The 19206-nt window shown below is 44.4% G+C and overlaps 1 protein-coding gene across 1 annotated transcript in view; it reads left to right on the top strand.

Annotated features, from left to right (window-relative positions):
• Positions 1–19206, top strand: part of gipc2 (GIPC PDZ domain containing family, member 2) — an 82469-nt gene that overhangs the window by 47280 nt on the left and 15983 nt on the right. Inside the window, exons 2-3 of the mRNA XM_067989848.1 lie at positions 7607–7792; positions 14156–14336. Coding sequence (XP_067845949.1) covers positions 7607–7792; positions 14156–14336 — 367 coding nt within the window. The remainder of the gene's footprint in view (positions 1–7606; positions 7793–14155; positions 14337–19206) is intronic.

The raw sequence follows: 19206 nt of genomic DNA, 5'->3' as shown, positions 1-19206 counted from the left end.
AGAACATCTAGAAGCTTCTCAATTTGTTCCATTAATACTGTTTGCATTAATATAACACCTTTCACACCAATGTCTCAGATTGCTGCACAGAATAAATTACTTGTGAGGTGCAGCGACAGTTATATAATAGGCAATCCTTCCTCAGTCAGTACATTCTAAAAACAGATTGCTCATTTTATTTTTGTTTCCTTGAAAAACGAGGCCTATAGTGCAGATGTCGCTAAAGTTGAAAAGAGGACGAGAGGATGAGGTAAAGAGAAAGTAGTGATTCTGTTGTCCCTGGGTATCAGTGGGTATCACGACGGGTAGTGTTGTCTTTGTCAGACCTCATGACAGCTCCTTCTTATGAGGCCAGAGAGATGTACAGGAGTGGGAGAGGGTCAGCTGTGGCTCAGTGGTAGCACTCTTGCCTCTGAGACAGAAGGTTGTGGGTTCAAGTCCCACTCCAGAGACTTGAGGCTGACACTTCATTGCAGTACTGAGGGAGTGCTACATTGTTGGAGGGTGCCGTCTTTGGATGCGACATTAAACTGAGGTCCCATCTGCCCTCTTAAGGTGGACGTTAAAAGATCCCATGGCATTATTCAAAGAAGAGTAAGGAAGTTCTCCCTGGTGTCCTGGCCAATATTTATCCCTCGACCAATATCACAAGAAACAAATTGTTTGGGCATTATCTCATTGATGTTTATGGTACCTTGCTGTGCGCAAATTGGCTGCCGCATTTTCTACCTTACAACAGTGACTACTCTTCAAAAGTACTTAATTGGTTGTAAAACACTGTGGGTCGTAAAAGGCGCTATATAAATGCAAGTTCTCTCAATTGCCGTTTCTCATTTACTGTGAATGTAGCCCTGAGTAGGTTTGGAGTCTTTCTGGGCAATGAAAGAAATTCTATTACAGATTTGAGCTTGGAGCTATAATCCCTCTGATTTACGGTCAATATCGCAAACTGTGGATTTGGTGCGGTTTAATATTTCTAAGTAGCGCTTAAAAATTGCTAGCAGTGATCAGTCAGGCATTAATTAAGATGTGGAGATGCCGGTGATGGACTGGGGTTGACAATTGTAAACAATTTTACAACACCAAGTTATAGTCCAGCAATTTTATTTTAAATTCACAAGCTTTCGGAGATTTTCTCCTTCCTCAGGCAAATGTTTTTGCATTAATTAAGCTCAGTGCATGTCTCTGGGTTTTCAATTACTGCGGTGGTCAAATGGGTCCTCTGGGCTGCACATCAACTATCTTATCCTAATCAATGAGCTCCCTTTTGAATGGAATGAATTGTCCCCAGCAGTGTGAAAACTTGTATCCCGTAGCAATAAACAAACTTGTGTTTCTAGAGTTTGGTTTGTAAGAATTATAATTGATGGGATTGATGCCTGATATAAATGTTTTTTCTTGGTACTGGTGGAGGCGGGTTCATGCATGTGAACGTGACCAAGTGATGGGATCTAAATCGCTCTCGCGTGACTGCACTGTTCGGGTGTATCTTTATAGACGTTTAAAATGTGTGTATTATTTAGTCTGTCATATTGCACTTGAAGTAAGTTCACTGTTGGTTTGGTGAGCTTCATCTAGTTAAACTATCAGGCCAAAGTGACTGGAATGAATTCGTTCTTGTAGAGATTGTCACTGGAATTAATTCGTTCTTGTAGAGATTGTCACCAAGATTTATTTGAAGCCCACATCAGAGGGATTTGGGAATAAATGTAACCTTTGGTTGCAGATTCTTTAGTTACTTACTGGATTTCTGAAGGCTGTTCAGACTGAAACAAATTTGAGCGATTGACTTGTGTGTTTCCTGTGATACCTTTGTGGGGGAAAAAATATTTATTTCCAAAAGACAGTAAGAAAAGTACGAGAGAACTGGTTCTAAGTAAACATTTTATTTGTAGATGCATTTTAAATTTCTAGATGAATGGTATATATGCCTAATGCTGCTGTGTACGAATGATTTAATTGTAAATAAACGTCATTGCTTTTGCTTGTATGAATCTCTGCTGCCTGTATCCTAACGCGGACCAAGTCTCATTCACCCATCATCCCTGTGCTCGCTGACCAACATTGGCTCTCAGTCCGCCAATGCGTTGATTTTAAAATTCTCAACCTCATGTTCAAATCCCTCCATGGCCTCGCCCCATCCTATCTCCGTAACCCCCCACAACCCTCCGAGATCTCTGCATTCCTCCATTTCTGGCCGCGTGTCTTTTCCCCCTTCCTTCGCCCACCATTGGCGGTCGTGCCTTCAACCGTCTGGGCCCGAAGTTCTGGAATTCCTTTCCTAAACCCCTCTGCCTCTCTCTCCTCCTTTTAAGACCCTCCTTAAAACCTACCTTTTTGACCAAGTGTTTGGTCACCTGTCCTAATGTCTCCTCCTTTGGCTCGTTGTCAATTTTATCTGATTATACTTCTGTGAAGTGCCTTCGTACATTTTACTATGTTAAAGATGCGATATAAATGCAAGCTGGTTGTTGAATCTGATTAATGAGATACTTTAATCATCCAATGAACTGAAAATGTAGTGGGAATTCTACGTGAAGTCAGTGCTCAACTTGTAACCAGGCTACTTTTCCTTTTGTCAGAGAGAAAGTGAAGGACAAGACAACTGTGTTTTAAAACCCTGAACTGCACCAGTCAGTACGTCAGAGATTGTAGTGATGTTTCTCGATAAACTGAAGGAGGGAATTGGGTCATTGTTCTTATGCAGGAGTGCATTGGGAGCGGAGCCCAGAAGGTGTTCACTCCTTTGCGTGTAGATAAAGGAGATGCACTTCATACGATTGGCACACTCCTTTCCAATGTGGGAACACTTGACTGTTCCTATGCAATTTTTTTTAAGGGTTGTCACCAAGATTATTTAGTTCATTGGTACCAAAACAAGACAAATTACACTTAACCCAATACACTGCACTGTTGTGCTAATGTATTCATCACCTCAACTGGCTCCTACCATTGTCATCATCGGCAACGAAGCTGTAACCAACACTGCTTTATCCTATATACCTCAAAGTGCCCTGTCCAGATACAACTCAAATTTGGGAGGACAAAATCTATGACTGTACCAATATACTTAATATAACTTGTGATAGAAGAACGAGCAGCACAGTGAAGTCTGCAGGCATTTCTTGTTGTCAAGCATAACTTTATAAATAGTTAAGATAATCTATAGTCTGTTCCTGGCTTTTGCTTAGGTAAGTACTTCTCTAAGTGTTTTTTATTTCGGGTTCTAAAAAAGGCTGCTGAGAAACCTGGAGTCTGAGTTGTGTATATCCTCTCGTTAAACATTGAAAGAGAAAGGTTATAGGTTTCTAACCGTATTTCAGAAGTATTTATCTCAGCTTTTATTAAATCTTAATTAGCAGCAATAGTGCTCGTGTAAATTAAGAAATCTGAAATTACAAATTGTTAGTTTTGAGATTTAAAACGTTGAAATCTATGCTTAGGCATGGTAATTTCTTGTTTTCATGTATAGACTGCGTCTTCCTACTCCATTGTCTCTCAGCGCCTTGGGACCTTTACTACGTTGAAGGCCCAGCTCTGTGGGACTGCCTTTGTATCTTTCTGCCCCTATGTCCCCCAGTGGATCTCCAGCAATGGTCTTCAGCTGCCTTAGCCCTACTCTCTGGAACTCCCTACTAAAACCTCTACTCCTGACTAATCTTGTCCACCATTAACAGCTGCCTCAAACCCCATCTTTCTAACCAAGCTTTCAGTCAAAGATTGTGTGGCTGCGGGGGAGTGGGTGAGGAGGGATGGGCTTGATGGTGGATGGGGCAGGCTCGATGGACCAGATGGCCTTTTCTTGCCCATTTTTGTAGGCTTATAATGGCCTGACTTGATGACATGGTATAAATCCACTCGAGAGACTAGATTGGCCACCACTCTGCTTTGAATTGAGACAAAAGAATATCAAAAACGCTGTCATTCGCGATTAAAATCAGTTGTCGCTCGTGGTTGGATTCAAAAGCTGGTTTTCCCAGAAACCGATTTCCACCCACCTGCTGCCTTTCAGGACAAGACCTGGCAGTTGAGAACCTTGTTTGCAGGACTCTCCTGATGAGCCAGTGAATCACAATAAGATTTCCCGAATACGAGAAGGAGACAGAACTGCTCAATATTGAGCATTCTGTCCCCTGTGTGGACTTGACAGTAAACATTTGTGTGTCACTATCCACCCAGGAAGCCTATGCCCACCCAGGCAGTGAACAAATTGAAGTGTTGCCAGTTTGCCAACTCCCAAAATTCCATTCATTAAATATTTAAAAATAATCTTTTAGTAACCTTGCAGTCCAGAGACTCGCGCACAAAAATACAGGCTGACACTCCTGTGCACTCCTGAGGGAGTGCTACACTGTCGGGAGTGCTACACTGTCAGAAGTGCCGTCTTTCGGATGAGATATTAAACTGAGGCCCAATCTGCCCCCTCAGGCGGACGTAAAAGATCCTACGGCACTATTTCAAAGAACAGGGGAGTTCTCGCTGGTGTCCTGGTCAATAATTATTCCTCATCACTAAAACAGATTATTTGATCGTTATCACATCGTTGTTTGTGGGACCTTGCTGTGCGCAAATTGGCTGCTGCGTTTCCTACATTACAACAGTGACTACACTTCAAAAGTACTTCATTGGCTGTAAAGTGCTTTGGGACGTCCTGAAAGGCATCATATAAATGCAAGTCTTCCTTTCTTTTAATAAATATTAAAAAAAATCTTTTAGAAACCTCGCAGATCTGCGACACACATATCTCATTCTTTGCTTCAACTCTTTCATTGACTGGTTCCTATACTTTTTTCCCTACCTATTAACTTTGTATCTTTGTATCTCCTTGACAATAAATTCATTTGCCCAAAGTTGATGTCCATGGCTTTCATATATTTGTGATTTAACACAAAGACATAACAACCTTATTACTAAATGGAGTTTGTAATGCAATCCAGATGCAAGATCCTGTCATCATAATGCAGTATAACGCATTGCAGGATTCCAAAGACTGATGTCCTCAAACGATGCTTTATGGGCCTCTTGTTTAAAAAAAAATCAGTTCTGTGACTGAGCTTGAGATTAGCACAAGAATTTTTAGTATTCCCTAGGATGGAAAAAGTATTTAAAACATTTTTCATTGAATAGTTTAGCGCCATTCCTGCTAAGCAGTAAATCTTTGGGCTTGTTAGGAACGGGTTCTGGGAAGGTACTGTCTTCCTATCTCTGTTCAACTTGCTCCAGTTTGAATGGTTCATCCTATTTTGATGCCATCTCGCATCAGTTTATATTTTGAGTGTTTTTCTGTTCTTTCCTTTTTTTTGTGCTCATCAAGACAGAGGATGTTCCTGATCAGGAGACTGGAACCCTTTCCATTGTGAGCATCAGGGGTCAGTATCAAGCACACTCTGGTCAGGTACAGTACAGCTAGATACAGCAGGAAGCTCCCTCAACTCAGCCCCAACAATGTGCCTCAGCCTCACCGTCAGAAAGCAACTTTACAGTACCAGCGTGGCATTTTTCCACTTCCCACACCATCCGTCCTGTAGTCCCGGAGTCAGACTGCTAATTAGTGATGAGTTAGTGGTGGTTTTGTGCTGTGACTGGGCTGAGACTGCCCAAACTCATTTCACATTGCACCTTTACAGCCAATAGGGGGCTTTCATTCCATCAGTTTTGATGGGCAATATGAATGCATTGAACACATGTCCTAGAGTTGACAGGCTAGTGTCTAACCATTTTCACCACAAGTTTTTTTTCCCCCAAAAATGAAAGACATACTTTGTCCCACCTGCGGGTGTTTTATCAATTAAATTAGGTGGGAGGTGCCCAACAGTGGTCTGATGAACAGACTTTTTCCCCCCTCCTCTTAACCTCCCCCTCCCCTGGTTGAAGAGTTTTAAAAAGCTTGCTTTATTTTAAAACCTTGCATCTTTATCGCATTATTTGCCCAGCTGTATTGTCAAACATGCAGTGAAGTTTGATGGCCTGTTGTGTACGTTGTACAGAGTTCTGCCAGAACGAACCAATTTTTTGCTCAACTGAGCATAATATTGGGAATTGAAAGTTCAAACGAGTGCTCCTTCTGAAGACCAAAGATTTTTGAAGAAGTGACCAAGTAATGTTGAAAGACGAGCATTTATTTAGTTCCCATCACACCTCTCAGAAATGTCTCCAAGTGCTTCATGTCAATGAATTACTTTAGGCAAATACAGCAACCATTTAAGTGCATAGCAAGATCCCACAAACAGCAATGAGCTGAACGATTAGTTGATTTTTTTTTGGCGATACTGGTTGAGAGAGACATGTTGCCTAGGACACTGGGAGAACTCCTTGCTCCTCTTTGCATGATGGCGTGGGATTTTTTAACCCTGTAACCTGAACCATCGGAGTAGGCAGACGGGACCTCAGTTTAAAGACCGCACCTCTGATAATACACACCTCCTCAAGGCTGCACTGGAATGTCAGCGCTTGGGTTATGAGCTTCAAATTCTTGTTACACGGCTTGAACTGACCGTGGCTCAGTGGGAGCACTCTTAGCTCTGAATCAGAAGTCCTGCTCCAGAGACTTGAGCACAAAATCTACTCTGACACTCCAGTGCAGTACTGAAGGAGTGCTGCATTGTCGGAAGTTCTGTCTTTCGGATGAGACATTAAACCGAGGCCCCGTCTGCCCTCTCGGGTGAATGGCAGATCCCATGGCACTAATTGAAGAAGAGCACGGGAGTTCTCACCAGTGTCCTGGTCAATATTTATCCCTCTACCAACAACACTAAATCAGATTATCTGGTTATTATCTTTGCTGTTTGTGGGACCTTGCTGTGTGCAATATTGGCTGCTGCGTTTCCCTACGTTACAACAGTGACTGCACTTCAAAAGTACTTCATTGTCTGTAAAGTGCTTTGGGATGACCTGAGATTGTGAAAGGCGCTGTATAAATGCAAGTCTTTTTCTTTCTGACCCAGGGGTAAGAGTTATGACAACTGAGTCAAGCTGATGTAAGAAAATAACTAGTCTTTACTGAATAGCTAACTTGAAAATGATAGTAAACCTCTGACCAATGTATTCTCCCTCTTTGCAGTTTACAGCTGTCAAGTTCTCGGTGACCTTGTAATCGTTACAATTTAATGATTGCACAGCCCTTTTCGGATTAAAGTGCATGTTAATGAGCTGGAATTTCCTGTTAGACCCTTGTAGAAAACAATTTAAAAATAACACTTTAATAAAACTACTACTTGCATTTGTATAGCACCTTTAACTTAGTAAAAACGTCTCAAGGCGCTTCACAGGAGCGATTTTCAGACAAAAATTGACACCGAGCCACATAAGGAGATATTGGAACAGGTAACCAAAAGCTTGGTCAGAGGTAGGTTTCGAGACTGAGAGGTTTAGTGAGGGAATTCCAGAGCTTGGGGTCTAGACAGCTGAAGGCACGGCCACCAATAGTGGGACGAAGGAAATTGGGGGTGGATGAGAGTTGAAAAGGCTGCATGGGTTTGAATCTGTTTCATGACCTTTTGATAAAAACAGAAAATGCTGGAAATAATCAGCTCGGGGCCCAGCTAGTGTCTTGCTGTCGAACCTCTGCCCTCCTATGTTCACCAGCGATGTTTTTCCTCCTACACAGATTCTGTTCTGCACGTTGAACACTCACAGAATTGACATGGACAAACTCCTCGGGGGACAGATTGGCCTGGAAGATTTTATTTTTGCGCACACAAAGGGCCTTAAGAAAGAAGTGGATGTTTTTAAAGCACAGGAGGCTCTGGGATTAACCATAACCGATAACGGTGCAGGATTTGCTTTCATAAAGGTAGGTTTTAATCCTGTGCCTGAGCGATGTGGAGAAAGTAGCTCTGAGTCTGATACAAGAATATTGCAGAAGTATTGCAGCTTTTTCACTGGAGATTTCACTTGCTCCTGCAGGCTGGACCGCATTAAGCGCTATCGGGTCCTGCTCTCTTCTGCCAAATCTGCTCACTATTTCAGGATCATCCTGGAATGCAAAGATAACCCCCAGCTTTTCTTCTCCACTACAAACCATCTCTTAAACCCGTCTCCCCTGCCTCCTCCGCCTCCTCCACCCTCACCTCCAACAAGAAGGGCGAGGAGCCAATGGACTACTTTGTCATTAAGATTGAGACTGTCCATTCAGCTGCCTCTGCCGCTTCCCTCCCTTCCCCTAACCCACCAGCCCAAACTTCCCCCACGGTTCCCCCCTGAACTCGCACCTTTCTCTAGTTTCTCTCCTATCTCCCCTCACGCCCTCTCCGAGCTCATCTTGACCATGAGACCACCTCCTACTCCCTCGACCGTAGTCCCACCCAGCTGCCTTTCCTGGCCCCAATGTTAGCTGATATCATGAGTGGTTTCCTCTCCTCAGGTACTGTCCCCATCCCCTTCAAATCTGCCGACATCAGCCCCCTTCTCAAAAAACCCCTCTGGCCATGCAAACTACCGCCCCATCTCCAACCTCTGTTTCCTCTCAAGTCCTTGAACGTGTTGTTGCCTCCCAAATCTGTGCCCACCTTTCCTGCAACTCCATGCTTGAACCTCTCCAATCAGGTTTGTGCCCCTGCCACAGTACTGAAACGGCCCTTATCGAAGTCACAAATGTGACTGTGACCATGGTAAACTATTCCTCCTCATCCTTCTCGACCTGTCTGCGGCCTTTGACACGGTTAACCACGCCATCCTCCTCCAAAGCCTCTCCCCCATTGTCCAGCTGGGTGGGACTGCACTCGTCTCGTTCCATTCTTATCTATCCAGTCGTAGCCAGAGAATCATCTGCAATGGTTTCTCTTCCCGCTCCCGCAGAGTTACCTCTGGGGTCCCCCATGCATCCATCCTTGGCCTGCTCCTATTTCTTATCTACATGCTGCTCCTCGGTGACATAATCCGAAAACACGACGTCAGGTTCCACATGTACGCTGACGACATCCTGCTCTACCTCACCACCACCTCTTTCAACCCCTCCACTGTCTTTCATTTGTCAAACAGCATTCCCGACATTGAACTAAAATTTCCTCCAACTAAATATTGGGAAGACCGAAGCCAGTGTCTTTGCTCCCCGCCACAAACCTCATTCCCTCGCCACCGACTCCATCCCTCTCCCTGGCCACTTACTGAGGGCTGAACCAGACTATTTGCAACCTTGGCATCCTATTTGACCCTGAGATGACCTTCTGACCACATATCCACTTCATCACCAAGTGTGCCTACTTCCACCTCTGTAACATTGCCCATCTCTGCCCCTGCCTCAGCTCATCTGCTGCTGAAACCCTCATCCATGCCTTTGTTACCTCTAGACTTGACTATTCCAATGCTGTCCTGGCTGGCCTCCCATCTTCTATGCTCCATAAACTTGAGCTCATCCAAAACTGTGCTGCCCATATCCTAACTCGCATCAATTCCCGTTCACCTATCACCCCTATGCTCACTGACTTACATTTGGTTCCTCAATTTTTAAATTCTCATCCTTGTTTTTAAATCCCTCCATGGCTTCGCCCCAACCCTACAACCCTCCAAGATCTCTGCATTCCTCCAATTCTTGCGCATCCCCAATTTTAATCGCTCGACTATTGGTGGACGTACCTTCGGTTGCCTAGGTCCTAAGCTCTGGAATTCCCACCCTAAAGCTCTCCGCCTCTCTACCTCTCTCTCCTCCTTTAAGACGCTCCTGAAAACCTACCTCTTTGACCAGGTTTTTGGTCATCTGTCCAAATATCTCCTTATGTGGCTTGGTATCAAATTTTGTTTGATCGCTCCTGTGAAATGCCTTGGGATGTTTTGCTACGTTAAAGGGGTTATATAAATGCAAGTTGTTGTTTTCCCCGATTAAAACAAGTGGAAATTTTACTGCTGTTGCAAATGTCGTCCTTGGTGAATGTCCAAACTGTTTTGCCGTTTGTACTTTGACATTTTGTCTTTTTTTTGGAATAATTCTGAACCTCTTAAAGGAAAGTGGGCACACCATCACCATCACCTCCACCTCCAAGTTCCCCTTCAAGTTGCACACCATCCCGACTTGGGACATATATCAGCCATCTTTATTGTCGCTGGATCAAAATCCTGGAGCTCCCCACCTAATAGCATTGTGGGAGCATCTTCACCACACGGATTGCAGCGGTTCAAGAAGAAGGCTCACCACCCCCTTCTCAAGGGCAACTAGGGATGAGCAATAAATGCTGGCCTCGCCAGCGACGCCCACATCCTGAGAATCAATTAGATAGCTCCTATTGAAGAGCTAGCACAGGCATGATTGGCCAGTTGGCTTCCTCCTTCTGTAATTCCTATGACCTAAGACATTTAAACCACAAAATTGTTTGTGGGTTTGACGGCTGCTCCATCTTGGTAAAACCGTCGGTCGGTTTTGAGAGTACTTACGAAGTTTCACAGCCGCAGACCTTGGCATGATAGGAGTGAGAATTCACGAGCATGAAAGAGAGAGTAAAAGCCCAATTTATTTGCAAAGAGATGTTTGCTTTTTGCCTATTTGCTTCCCCATCTCCTCTGAAGTGGCAGTGTTATGTAAGTATGACGATCTTGGAAGGGTGTTTGTGTGCTTTGTACGTTTGCAAAGGTCAGGAATCTTTATTTAGCTTAATGCTGGTAACCCAATGACAAATCTGCACGGAAGTGACCAGCTCGTTTGAATGTCGAGCCATTTTTATTGCATGGTGCTCTGGAGACTATAATGTTCTCTGGAAGTAGCTGTCTGTAGTGCGGTTTGGATTACACACTTGACTTTTGGTGTAATGATTAAATTGCCGAAATTCAAGCTATGAGATGAAGGGTAAGTTGGGTTTGTTTCCTTTGCAAAATGAGGAGACCAATTGAAGCAAGAGAACCAGAGGGGAGACGAGGAGAATTATTTTTCAACGCAGCGAGTTGTTATGATCTGGAATGCACTGCCTGAAAGGGTGGTGGAAGCAGATTCAATAATAACTTTCAAAAGGGAATACTTGGAAAAGGAAACATTTGCAAGGCTATGGGGAAAGAGTAGGGGGAGTGGAACTAATTGGATAGCTCTTTAAAAGGGCATGATGGGCCGAATGGCCTCCTTTGTGCTGTAAGGTTCTATGATTAAAACCTAAAATTAAACGACAAGTATAGACGTAAAATATTTTTTCAAAGAAACCTAATAGATTGGAGATGGCTCCTAATTTTTTTTTAAAAAAAGGACAAGTGATCTCATTAAATGCCCACTGCGAATGACAGGACTGGAAATGCAATGTCAGTTTCCTATAACAGGCTCGCAGCGGAAGGGAAGTGCAAGAAGGGTTGGGTGTGGGTGTGTGCATTCCCAACAGGCAATTTACTGAGTAAAGAAACCAGCCAGGAGATCATTGTTAACAGAATAATCACCACAAAATTTTGGCAAAGGGAAGGAAGTCTTTATTGCTCTGTGATCGCCCCGAGTAATGACCCTTCCTTGTGTGTGTTACAGTTAGAAAAGTAATTCTAGATGGAAACAAGAATACTTTGCTTAGTTGAGCAGTAGAATGCATTTGATTATGTGACCATGGTGTATGCACGTTGTCTGCTATTTTTGCCTACATAACATCAGTGCACTTGCATAGGAACAGGAGTAGGCCGTTCAGCCCTTCGAGTCTGCTCTCCTATTCAGTTGGATAATGGCTGATCTGTACCTCAACTACATTTACCCACTTTTGCTCCATATCCCTTGATGCCCTCACCCTAATAAAAAAAAATCTATCGATCTTAGTCTTGAAAGTTTCAAGCTTTAAAAGTAATGTTCTTCCAGGCCATTATATGGCTCTATATAAATGCAAGCACTATCTCACTTCTTTCGTTGTTGGTTCCAGAATATCAGTCCTTTGAGAAGGGACTTGATCAGTTCCTGAGTGAGGAAGACATTGTGGCACGTGAGGGAGGGGGAATGGGCTATAGATGAAGTCACCTGATGGCACATCATAGGCAACCATGGCCTCCTGGAGCTTGCTTGCTTGCTTGCTTGCTTGAAGTTGTAAGGGAATTTCCAAGAGTATTTTTCCCCCCTGAAACTGGCCTCTCTCTATTTTCCTATTTCTCTACTTAACATTGAGAGGGTGGGACACTGAGCTGCACCTTTCAGCCGAGCACTGATTGGGCCGGGCCCCCAGGTCGGACTTGTCTGTTTGCTTGTTATGCTTCATTCATCACTGAGCCACCAGTTTGGCTGGGTCTGTGAGTGGATGCTTAGTTCCATTTTGTATTTCGTGGTTTTAGTTGGTACAGCGGTAGGAAGAAGGCATTCTTTTTTGCATTGCTACCAAAGTAAATGTCACATGAAAATCTCAGTGTAAGGTGATGCAAAAAGTTTTGGTATATATTATAGTATATACACTGTACATTATATAGTATAAATGATATATGTCTCTGTCTTTCCGTCTGTGTGTGTCTGACCTGAGATCTGTGTAAAGATGTCCTGCAGTGCCATCTAGTGGCAGTAAAAGGGCCATTAACATTGAGTCTTATAATTGGAGATTCCCAGGTTCATTCCATGTTGACCCCTTTTTTAAAAAATTGAATAACTTTGACTATGTGACCATTCGTCATGTATGGGCCTCGACAGTCAGTCTCAGCAGGCTATTTATCTGAGAGAGGCCATCACAGCCAAGCTAAATCCTGGCCTTCCCTGATTTCCACGCGCCTGCACTTACCAGTACGGATCAGTGGATTACAATCAGGACTCGTGTCTGATTTACTTCCTCCCTAGCCTACCAGAGACCAATTGTACATAGGAAGAGGAGTAGGCCATGCAAACTGTCGAGCCTGTTCTGCCATTCAGCCCACCATGCCTGTGCCAGCTCTTTGAAAGAGCTATCCAATTAGTCCTACTCCCCCTCTCTTCCCCGTAGCCCTACCAATTTATCCTTTTCAAGTATTTATCCAATTGCCTCTTGAATCTGCTTCTATCACCCTTTCCGGCAGTGAATTCCAGATCATAACTCACGATGTAAAATTTTTTTTTTTAACAATTGTGTAAAAAATAATCATTGTAAACAATTTTACAACACCAAGTTGTAGTCCAGCAATTTTATTTTAAATTCACAAGCTTTCGGAGGCTACCTCCTTCCTCAGGTGAACGTTCACCTGAGGAAGGAGGTAGCCTCCGAAAGCTTGTGAATTTAAAATAAAATTGCTGGACTATAACTTGGTGTTGTAAAATTGTTTACAATTGTCAACCCCAGTCCATCACCGGCATCTCCACATCAAAAATAATCATGGCTGACCTATACCTCAACTCCATATCTTTGCTCCATATCTCTTGATACCCTTACCTAACAAAAATCTATCGATCTCAGTCTTGCACATTTCAATTAATCAAGCAGCCTTTTGGGGGAAAGAGAGTTCCAGATTTCCACAGCTCTTTGTGTGAACTCACATTCCCTTCCAATGTAACTCCCCACTGGGAGCGAGGAATTGGTGAATCTATGCTGCAATGACCGTGTAATCCAAATTTTGAGGTTTTCTACTTAAAGGGATTAAATGCAGCCCTGTCAGTATTGCCCACATCCCGAGAAATTTAAAAAGAAAATACACTACACTGGGCAATGCTTTTGCCCACTGAGGCATCAAGGTGAACATTGACATAATCAATGTTCAACCAATGTGTTGGCTTACCGGCCTGATGAAGATTTTACACAAAATTATTTCAGCTTACAAAAAAAAAAGAGAAAAAAAGTATTCTTATTGACGGTAAAAACTTGCATTTCTACAGCTCCTTTAAAGTAGTAAAACGTCCCAAGGCTCTTCACGGGAGTGTTATTAGAAGAGATTTGACATCAAGCCGCATAAGGAGACATTAGGTCAGGTGACCAAAAGCTCAGTCAAAGAGGTAGGTTTTAAGCAGCATCTTAGAGGAAAGAGAGGTAGAGAGATGGAGAGGTTTAGGGAGGGAATTCCAGAGCTTAGAGCCTAGACAGCTGAAGGCACGGCTGGCAATGGTTGTGAGATTAAAATCGGGGATGCGCAAGAGGCAAGAATTGGAGGAGCGCAGAGATCTCGGAGGGTTGTGTTGACCATGAAGTAATAATGATGGAAAATGTTGCAAAGGTGTAGTGGGTCTGACAGCATCTGTAAAGCTGGTGTTCGGGTGTAGACTCTGCCTCGGAAATGAGCTCTTGCTGCCTTGTCCTAATCGTGTCCGTGCTTTCTCTTTTCCCCCTAGCGTATCAAAGAGGGCAGCATCATCGACCAAGTTAAAGTAATCTGCGTTGGCGACCACATAGAATCAATCAATGGCCGGGGCGTGGTGGGATGTCGGCACTACGAAGTGGCCAAGATGCTGAAAGAGTTGCCAAAAGGCCAAGCGTTTAGACTGAAACTGGTAGAAACAACAAAAGCGTTTGGTAAGTTTCGACTAAGGGTACGGCAGCACAGATCTTCCCCGCCCCTGGCCAGGCCAGGCCGTGTGCATCGAACTATCTCTGTGATGCACAGAAACGCTTTCTCCGACGCAACAGGCTTACTGATTTTTCAATCGTGGGGGGCATCGCAGCCGCAGTCGCTCACGTTTTCACCCAGGAGCTCGACTGGGTCCCTGAGTTTGTCCCGTCTCTTCTCCTTCCGCCCTCCCCCCCCCCCCCCCCCCCCACCCACCAACCCACCAACCCAGCCCTTGAGTGCGGTAGTGTAGTGGATATGTTACTGGACGAGTAATCCAAATGCCTAGACTAATAATCCAGAGAACGTGAGTTCAAATCCCACCACGACAGTTGGAGAATTTGAATTCAGTTTTTAAAAAAAAATCTGGATGTAAAAAGTTGCTACCAATAAAAGTGACCGTGCAAGAAGATATCAGTGGTCTGGTCAGGTGGGCAGAAAAGTGGCAAATGGAATTCAATCCGGAGGTAATGCATTTGGGGAGGGCAAACAAGGCAAGGGAATACACAATAAATGGGAAGATACTGAGAGGTGTAGAGGAAGTGAGGGACCTTGGAGTGCATGTCCACAGATGCCTGAAGGTTGCAGGATCGTAAGATAAGGTGGTTAAAAAGGTATACGGGAGACTTTCCTTTATTAGCCAAGGCATTGAATATAAGGGCAGGGGGGTTATGCAAGAACAGCATAAAACACTAGTTGGGCCTCACCTTGAGAACTGCATACAGTTCTGGTCACCACATTACAGGAAAGATGTGATTCCACTAGAGAGGGTACAGAGGACATTTATGGAGATTCACCAAGACTGGAGAATTTTAGCTATGTGGAAAGATTGGATAGGCTGGGGTTGTTTTCTTTAGAACAGAGGCGGCTGAGGGGAGATTTAATTGAGGTACATAAAATTATGAGGGGCCTCGATAGGGTGGACAGGAAGGACCTGTTTTCCTTAGCAGTGAGGTCAAAAACAATGGGACACAGATTTAAAGTAATTGGTAGAAGGATTAGAGGGGAGCTGAGGAGAATTTTTTTCACCCAGAGGGTGGTGGGGGTCTGGAACTCACTGCCTGAAAGGGTGGTAGAGACAGAAACCCTCAACTCATTTAAAAAGTACTTGGGTGTGCACTTGAAGTGCCGTAACCTACAAGGCTACAGACCAAGAACAGGAAAGTGGGATTAGACTGGATGGCTCTTTTCTGGCCGGCACAGACACGATGGGCCGAATGGCCTCCTTCTGTGCCGTAAATTTCTATGATTTTATGATGCTGTTGGGTTGTCAGTAAAAAGAAAACACAAACGGTTCACTGGTGCCCTTTAGGGAAGGAAACCTGCCGTCCTTACCCGGTCTGGCCTATATGTGACTCCAGTGCCCCACACCAACATGGTTGACTCTTAATTGTCCTCTGAAGTGGCCTAGCAAGCCTTTCAGTTGAACCAAACCGCTGCCAGCAGTTCAAGAAGCAGGCCCAACACCACCACCTCAGGGACACTAAGGACGGGCAATAAATGCCGGCCTTGTCAGCGACGCCCACATCCCGAGAATGAAAAAGATTTTTTTTTAAAAAGGGACAGTGATTATGGCCTATGTTCCACCCTGTCTGAGATCAGCTAACTGAGCACAGAGCAGGCGCTGAACCTGAATGTGTGTGGCTTCGTGCGACAGGGCCTTTAACCACTGGGATTTAGGGCAGCTGGTATTTCATTTTCTGAAGAATATGAACTTTGTTACACGGGGCTCACAGAATCGAAGTGTTCAAACTGAAGAAGAACTGGTACAGTCCCCACTGCTTATAGCGGGCACATTGATGTGAACGCGATTTGCCCGCTACGCTTGGCAGGCAGTACAAGGAGGTAGGCTTAATAAAATTAATCATTTTTTTCCAAATCATTTATAACAGAACCAAATGCATTTGCCCATTATACCGTCCCTTTGAATTAAGATCATTTATGAGAGTGAAATGGAATAATCAACTTTCAGAAGAAACCACCAAAAAGCTATAAATTAGGAAATGGTGGAATGTATAGAAGAGTCGCAGAGGTTGCAAATCGGAAAGTTTTATGTATTAAGAGAAATTGTAACATCTGAATGTGGCACATTCCCAGCTTCAGGGCATAAAAGTAATCCTGCAGCAAAATGATGGCGCTTGCAAATGAATAGGTTCTTTTACTGTATTACATCGAGTTACATAGAGTCTACAACGCAAAAAACAGGCCCTTCGGCTCAACTGGTGTTTATGCTCCACATGAACCTCCCACCCCTCTTCATCAAAACCCGATCAGCACACTCCTCTATTCCTTTCACCCTCATGTGCTTATCTAGCTTCCCCTTAAATGCATCTATGCTATTTGCCTTAACTACTCCTTGTGGTAGTATCTTCCACATTCTTACCACTCTTTGGATAAAGTAGTTTCTCCTGAATTCCCTATTAGATTTAATAGTGACTATCTTATATTTATGACCTCCAGTTTAAGTCAACGTGAGTAAACACAGCTGTTTGTGCCCGAAATATACGGAACACTTAAGACGCTATAACCGGCAACTTTAAAATAGATGTTAATGCAAATGGCGAATGGTTATCGCTTTTTAATTGATACAAGTGACTGCCTGTTTTAAACATGGACATTTTAATCAGGGGGGCTGTAATGTCATGGATTCTGGTGCTTACCTATGGGCCTGGTTATCATGTTGGGCTAGCATTCTTGATTACATTACTTTCAGTGCCTCAGACAAGGTATTTGCTCTGAGAATGTACTGTTTAAAGCAATATGCCAGCTTTATATTTGTCTTAAGAAAAATCTCTCGTTTCCTATATTTTGTATTCAGTTGATATACTTTCCACTGTCGCAATGTGGAAAATTCCTACGACAGTTTGAAAGGGATCACAGCCAAACTCATGGAAAAACAGATCCCTTGTCTCTGTGACACTAGTAACATCAGAGCTAAGCGATTCCAAAACCAATGGATCAGATCAAAGCTCTGCAGCCCTGCCACATCCAGTTGTGAATGGTGGTGGACAATTAAAAAAACTAACAGGAGGAGGAGGCTCCGTAAACATCCCCATCCTCAATGATGGTGGAGTCTAGCACCTGAGTGCAAAAGACAAGGCTGAAGAGTTTGCAACCATCTTCAGCCAGAAGTGCCGAGTGGATGATCCATCTCGGCCTCCTCCCGATATCCCCACCATCACAGAAGCCACTCTTCAGCCAGTTCGATTCACTCCACGTGATATCAAGAAAAGGCTGAGTGCACTGGATACAGCAAAGGCTATGGGCCCCGACAACATCCCGGCTGTAGTGCTGAAGTCTTGTGCTCCAGAACTAGCCGCGCCTCTAGCCAAACTGTTCCAGTACAGCTACAACACTGGCATCTACCCAACAATGTGGGAAAATTGCCCAGGTATGTCCTGTCCACAAAAAGCAGGACAAATCCAATCCGGCTAATTACCGCCCCATCAGTCTACTCTCAATCATCAGCAAAGTGATGGAAGGTGTCGTCGACAGTGCTATCAAGCGGCACTTACTCACCAATAACCTGCTCACCGATGCTCAGTTTAGGTTCCGCCAGGACCACTCGACTCCAGACCTCATTACAGCCTTGGTCCAAACATGGACAAAAGAGCTGAATTCCAGAGGTGAGGTGAGAGTAACTGCCCTTGACATCAAGGCAGCATTTGACCGAATGTGGCACCAAGGAGCCCTAGTAAAATTGAAGTCAATGGGAATCAGGGGGAAAACTCTCCAGTGGCTGGAGTCATACCTAGCACAAAGGAAGATGGTAGTGGTTATTGGAGGCCAATCATCTCAGCCCCAGGACATTGCTGCAGAAGTTCCTCAGGGCAGTGTCCAAGGCCCAACCATCTTCAGCTGCTTCATCAATGACCTTCCTTCCATCATAAGGTCAGAAATGGGGATGTTCGCTGATGATTGCACAGTGTTCAGTTCCATTTGCAACCCCTCAGATAATGAAGTAGTCCGTGCCCGCATGCAGCAAGACCTGGACAACATCCAGGCTTGGGCTGATAAGTGGCAAGTAACATTTGTGCCAGCCAATGACCATCTCCAACAAAAGAGAGTCTAACCACCTCCCCATGACGTTCAACGGCATTACCATTGCCGAATTCCCCACCATCAACATCCTGGGGGTCACCATTGATCAGAAACTTAACTGGACCAGCCATATAAATCCTGTGGCTACAAGAGCAGGTCAGAGGCTGGGTATTCTGTGGCGAGTGACTCACGTCCTGACTCCCCAAAGCCTTTCCACAATCTACAAGGGACAAGTCAGGAGTGTGATGGAATACTCTCCACTTGCTTGGATGAGTGCAGCTCCAACAACACTCAAGAAGCTCGACACCATCCAGGACAAAGCAGCCCGCTTGATTGGCACCCCATCCACCACCCTAAACATTCACTCCCTTCACTACCGGCGCACTTTGGATGCAGTGTGTACCATCCACAGGATGCACTGCAGCAACTCGCCATGGCTTCTTCGACAGCACCTCCCAAACCCACGACCTCTACCACCTAGAAGGACAAGAGCAGCAGGCACATGGGAACAACACCACCTACATGGGAACAACACCACCTGCATGTTCCCCTCCAAGTCACACACCATCCCGACTTGGAAATATATCGCCGTTCCTTCATCGTCGCTGGGTCAAACTCCCTTCCTAACAGTGGGAGAACCTTCACCACACGGACTGCAGCGGTTCAAGAAGGCGGCTCACCACCACCTTCTTATGGGCAATTAGGGATGGGCAATAAATGCTGGCCTCGCCAGTGACGCCCACATCCCATGAACAAATAATTTTTAAAAAATCAGGTGGAGGGGATTTTGTGGCA

The sequence above is a fragment of the Heptranchias perlo genome, chromosome 9, assembly GCF_035084215.1.
Source record: "Heptranchias perlo isolate sHepPer1 chromosome 9, sHepPer1.hap1, whole genome shotgun sequence".
NCBI lineage: Eukaryota > Metazoa > Chordata > Chondrichthyes > Hexanchiformes > Hexanchidae > Heptranchias > Heptranchias perlo.
The sequence above is the reverse complement of the archived record's forward strand: the minus strand, read 5'-3'. Positions and strand labels throughout refer to the sequence as shown.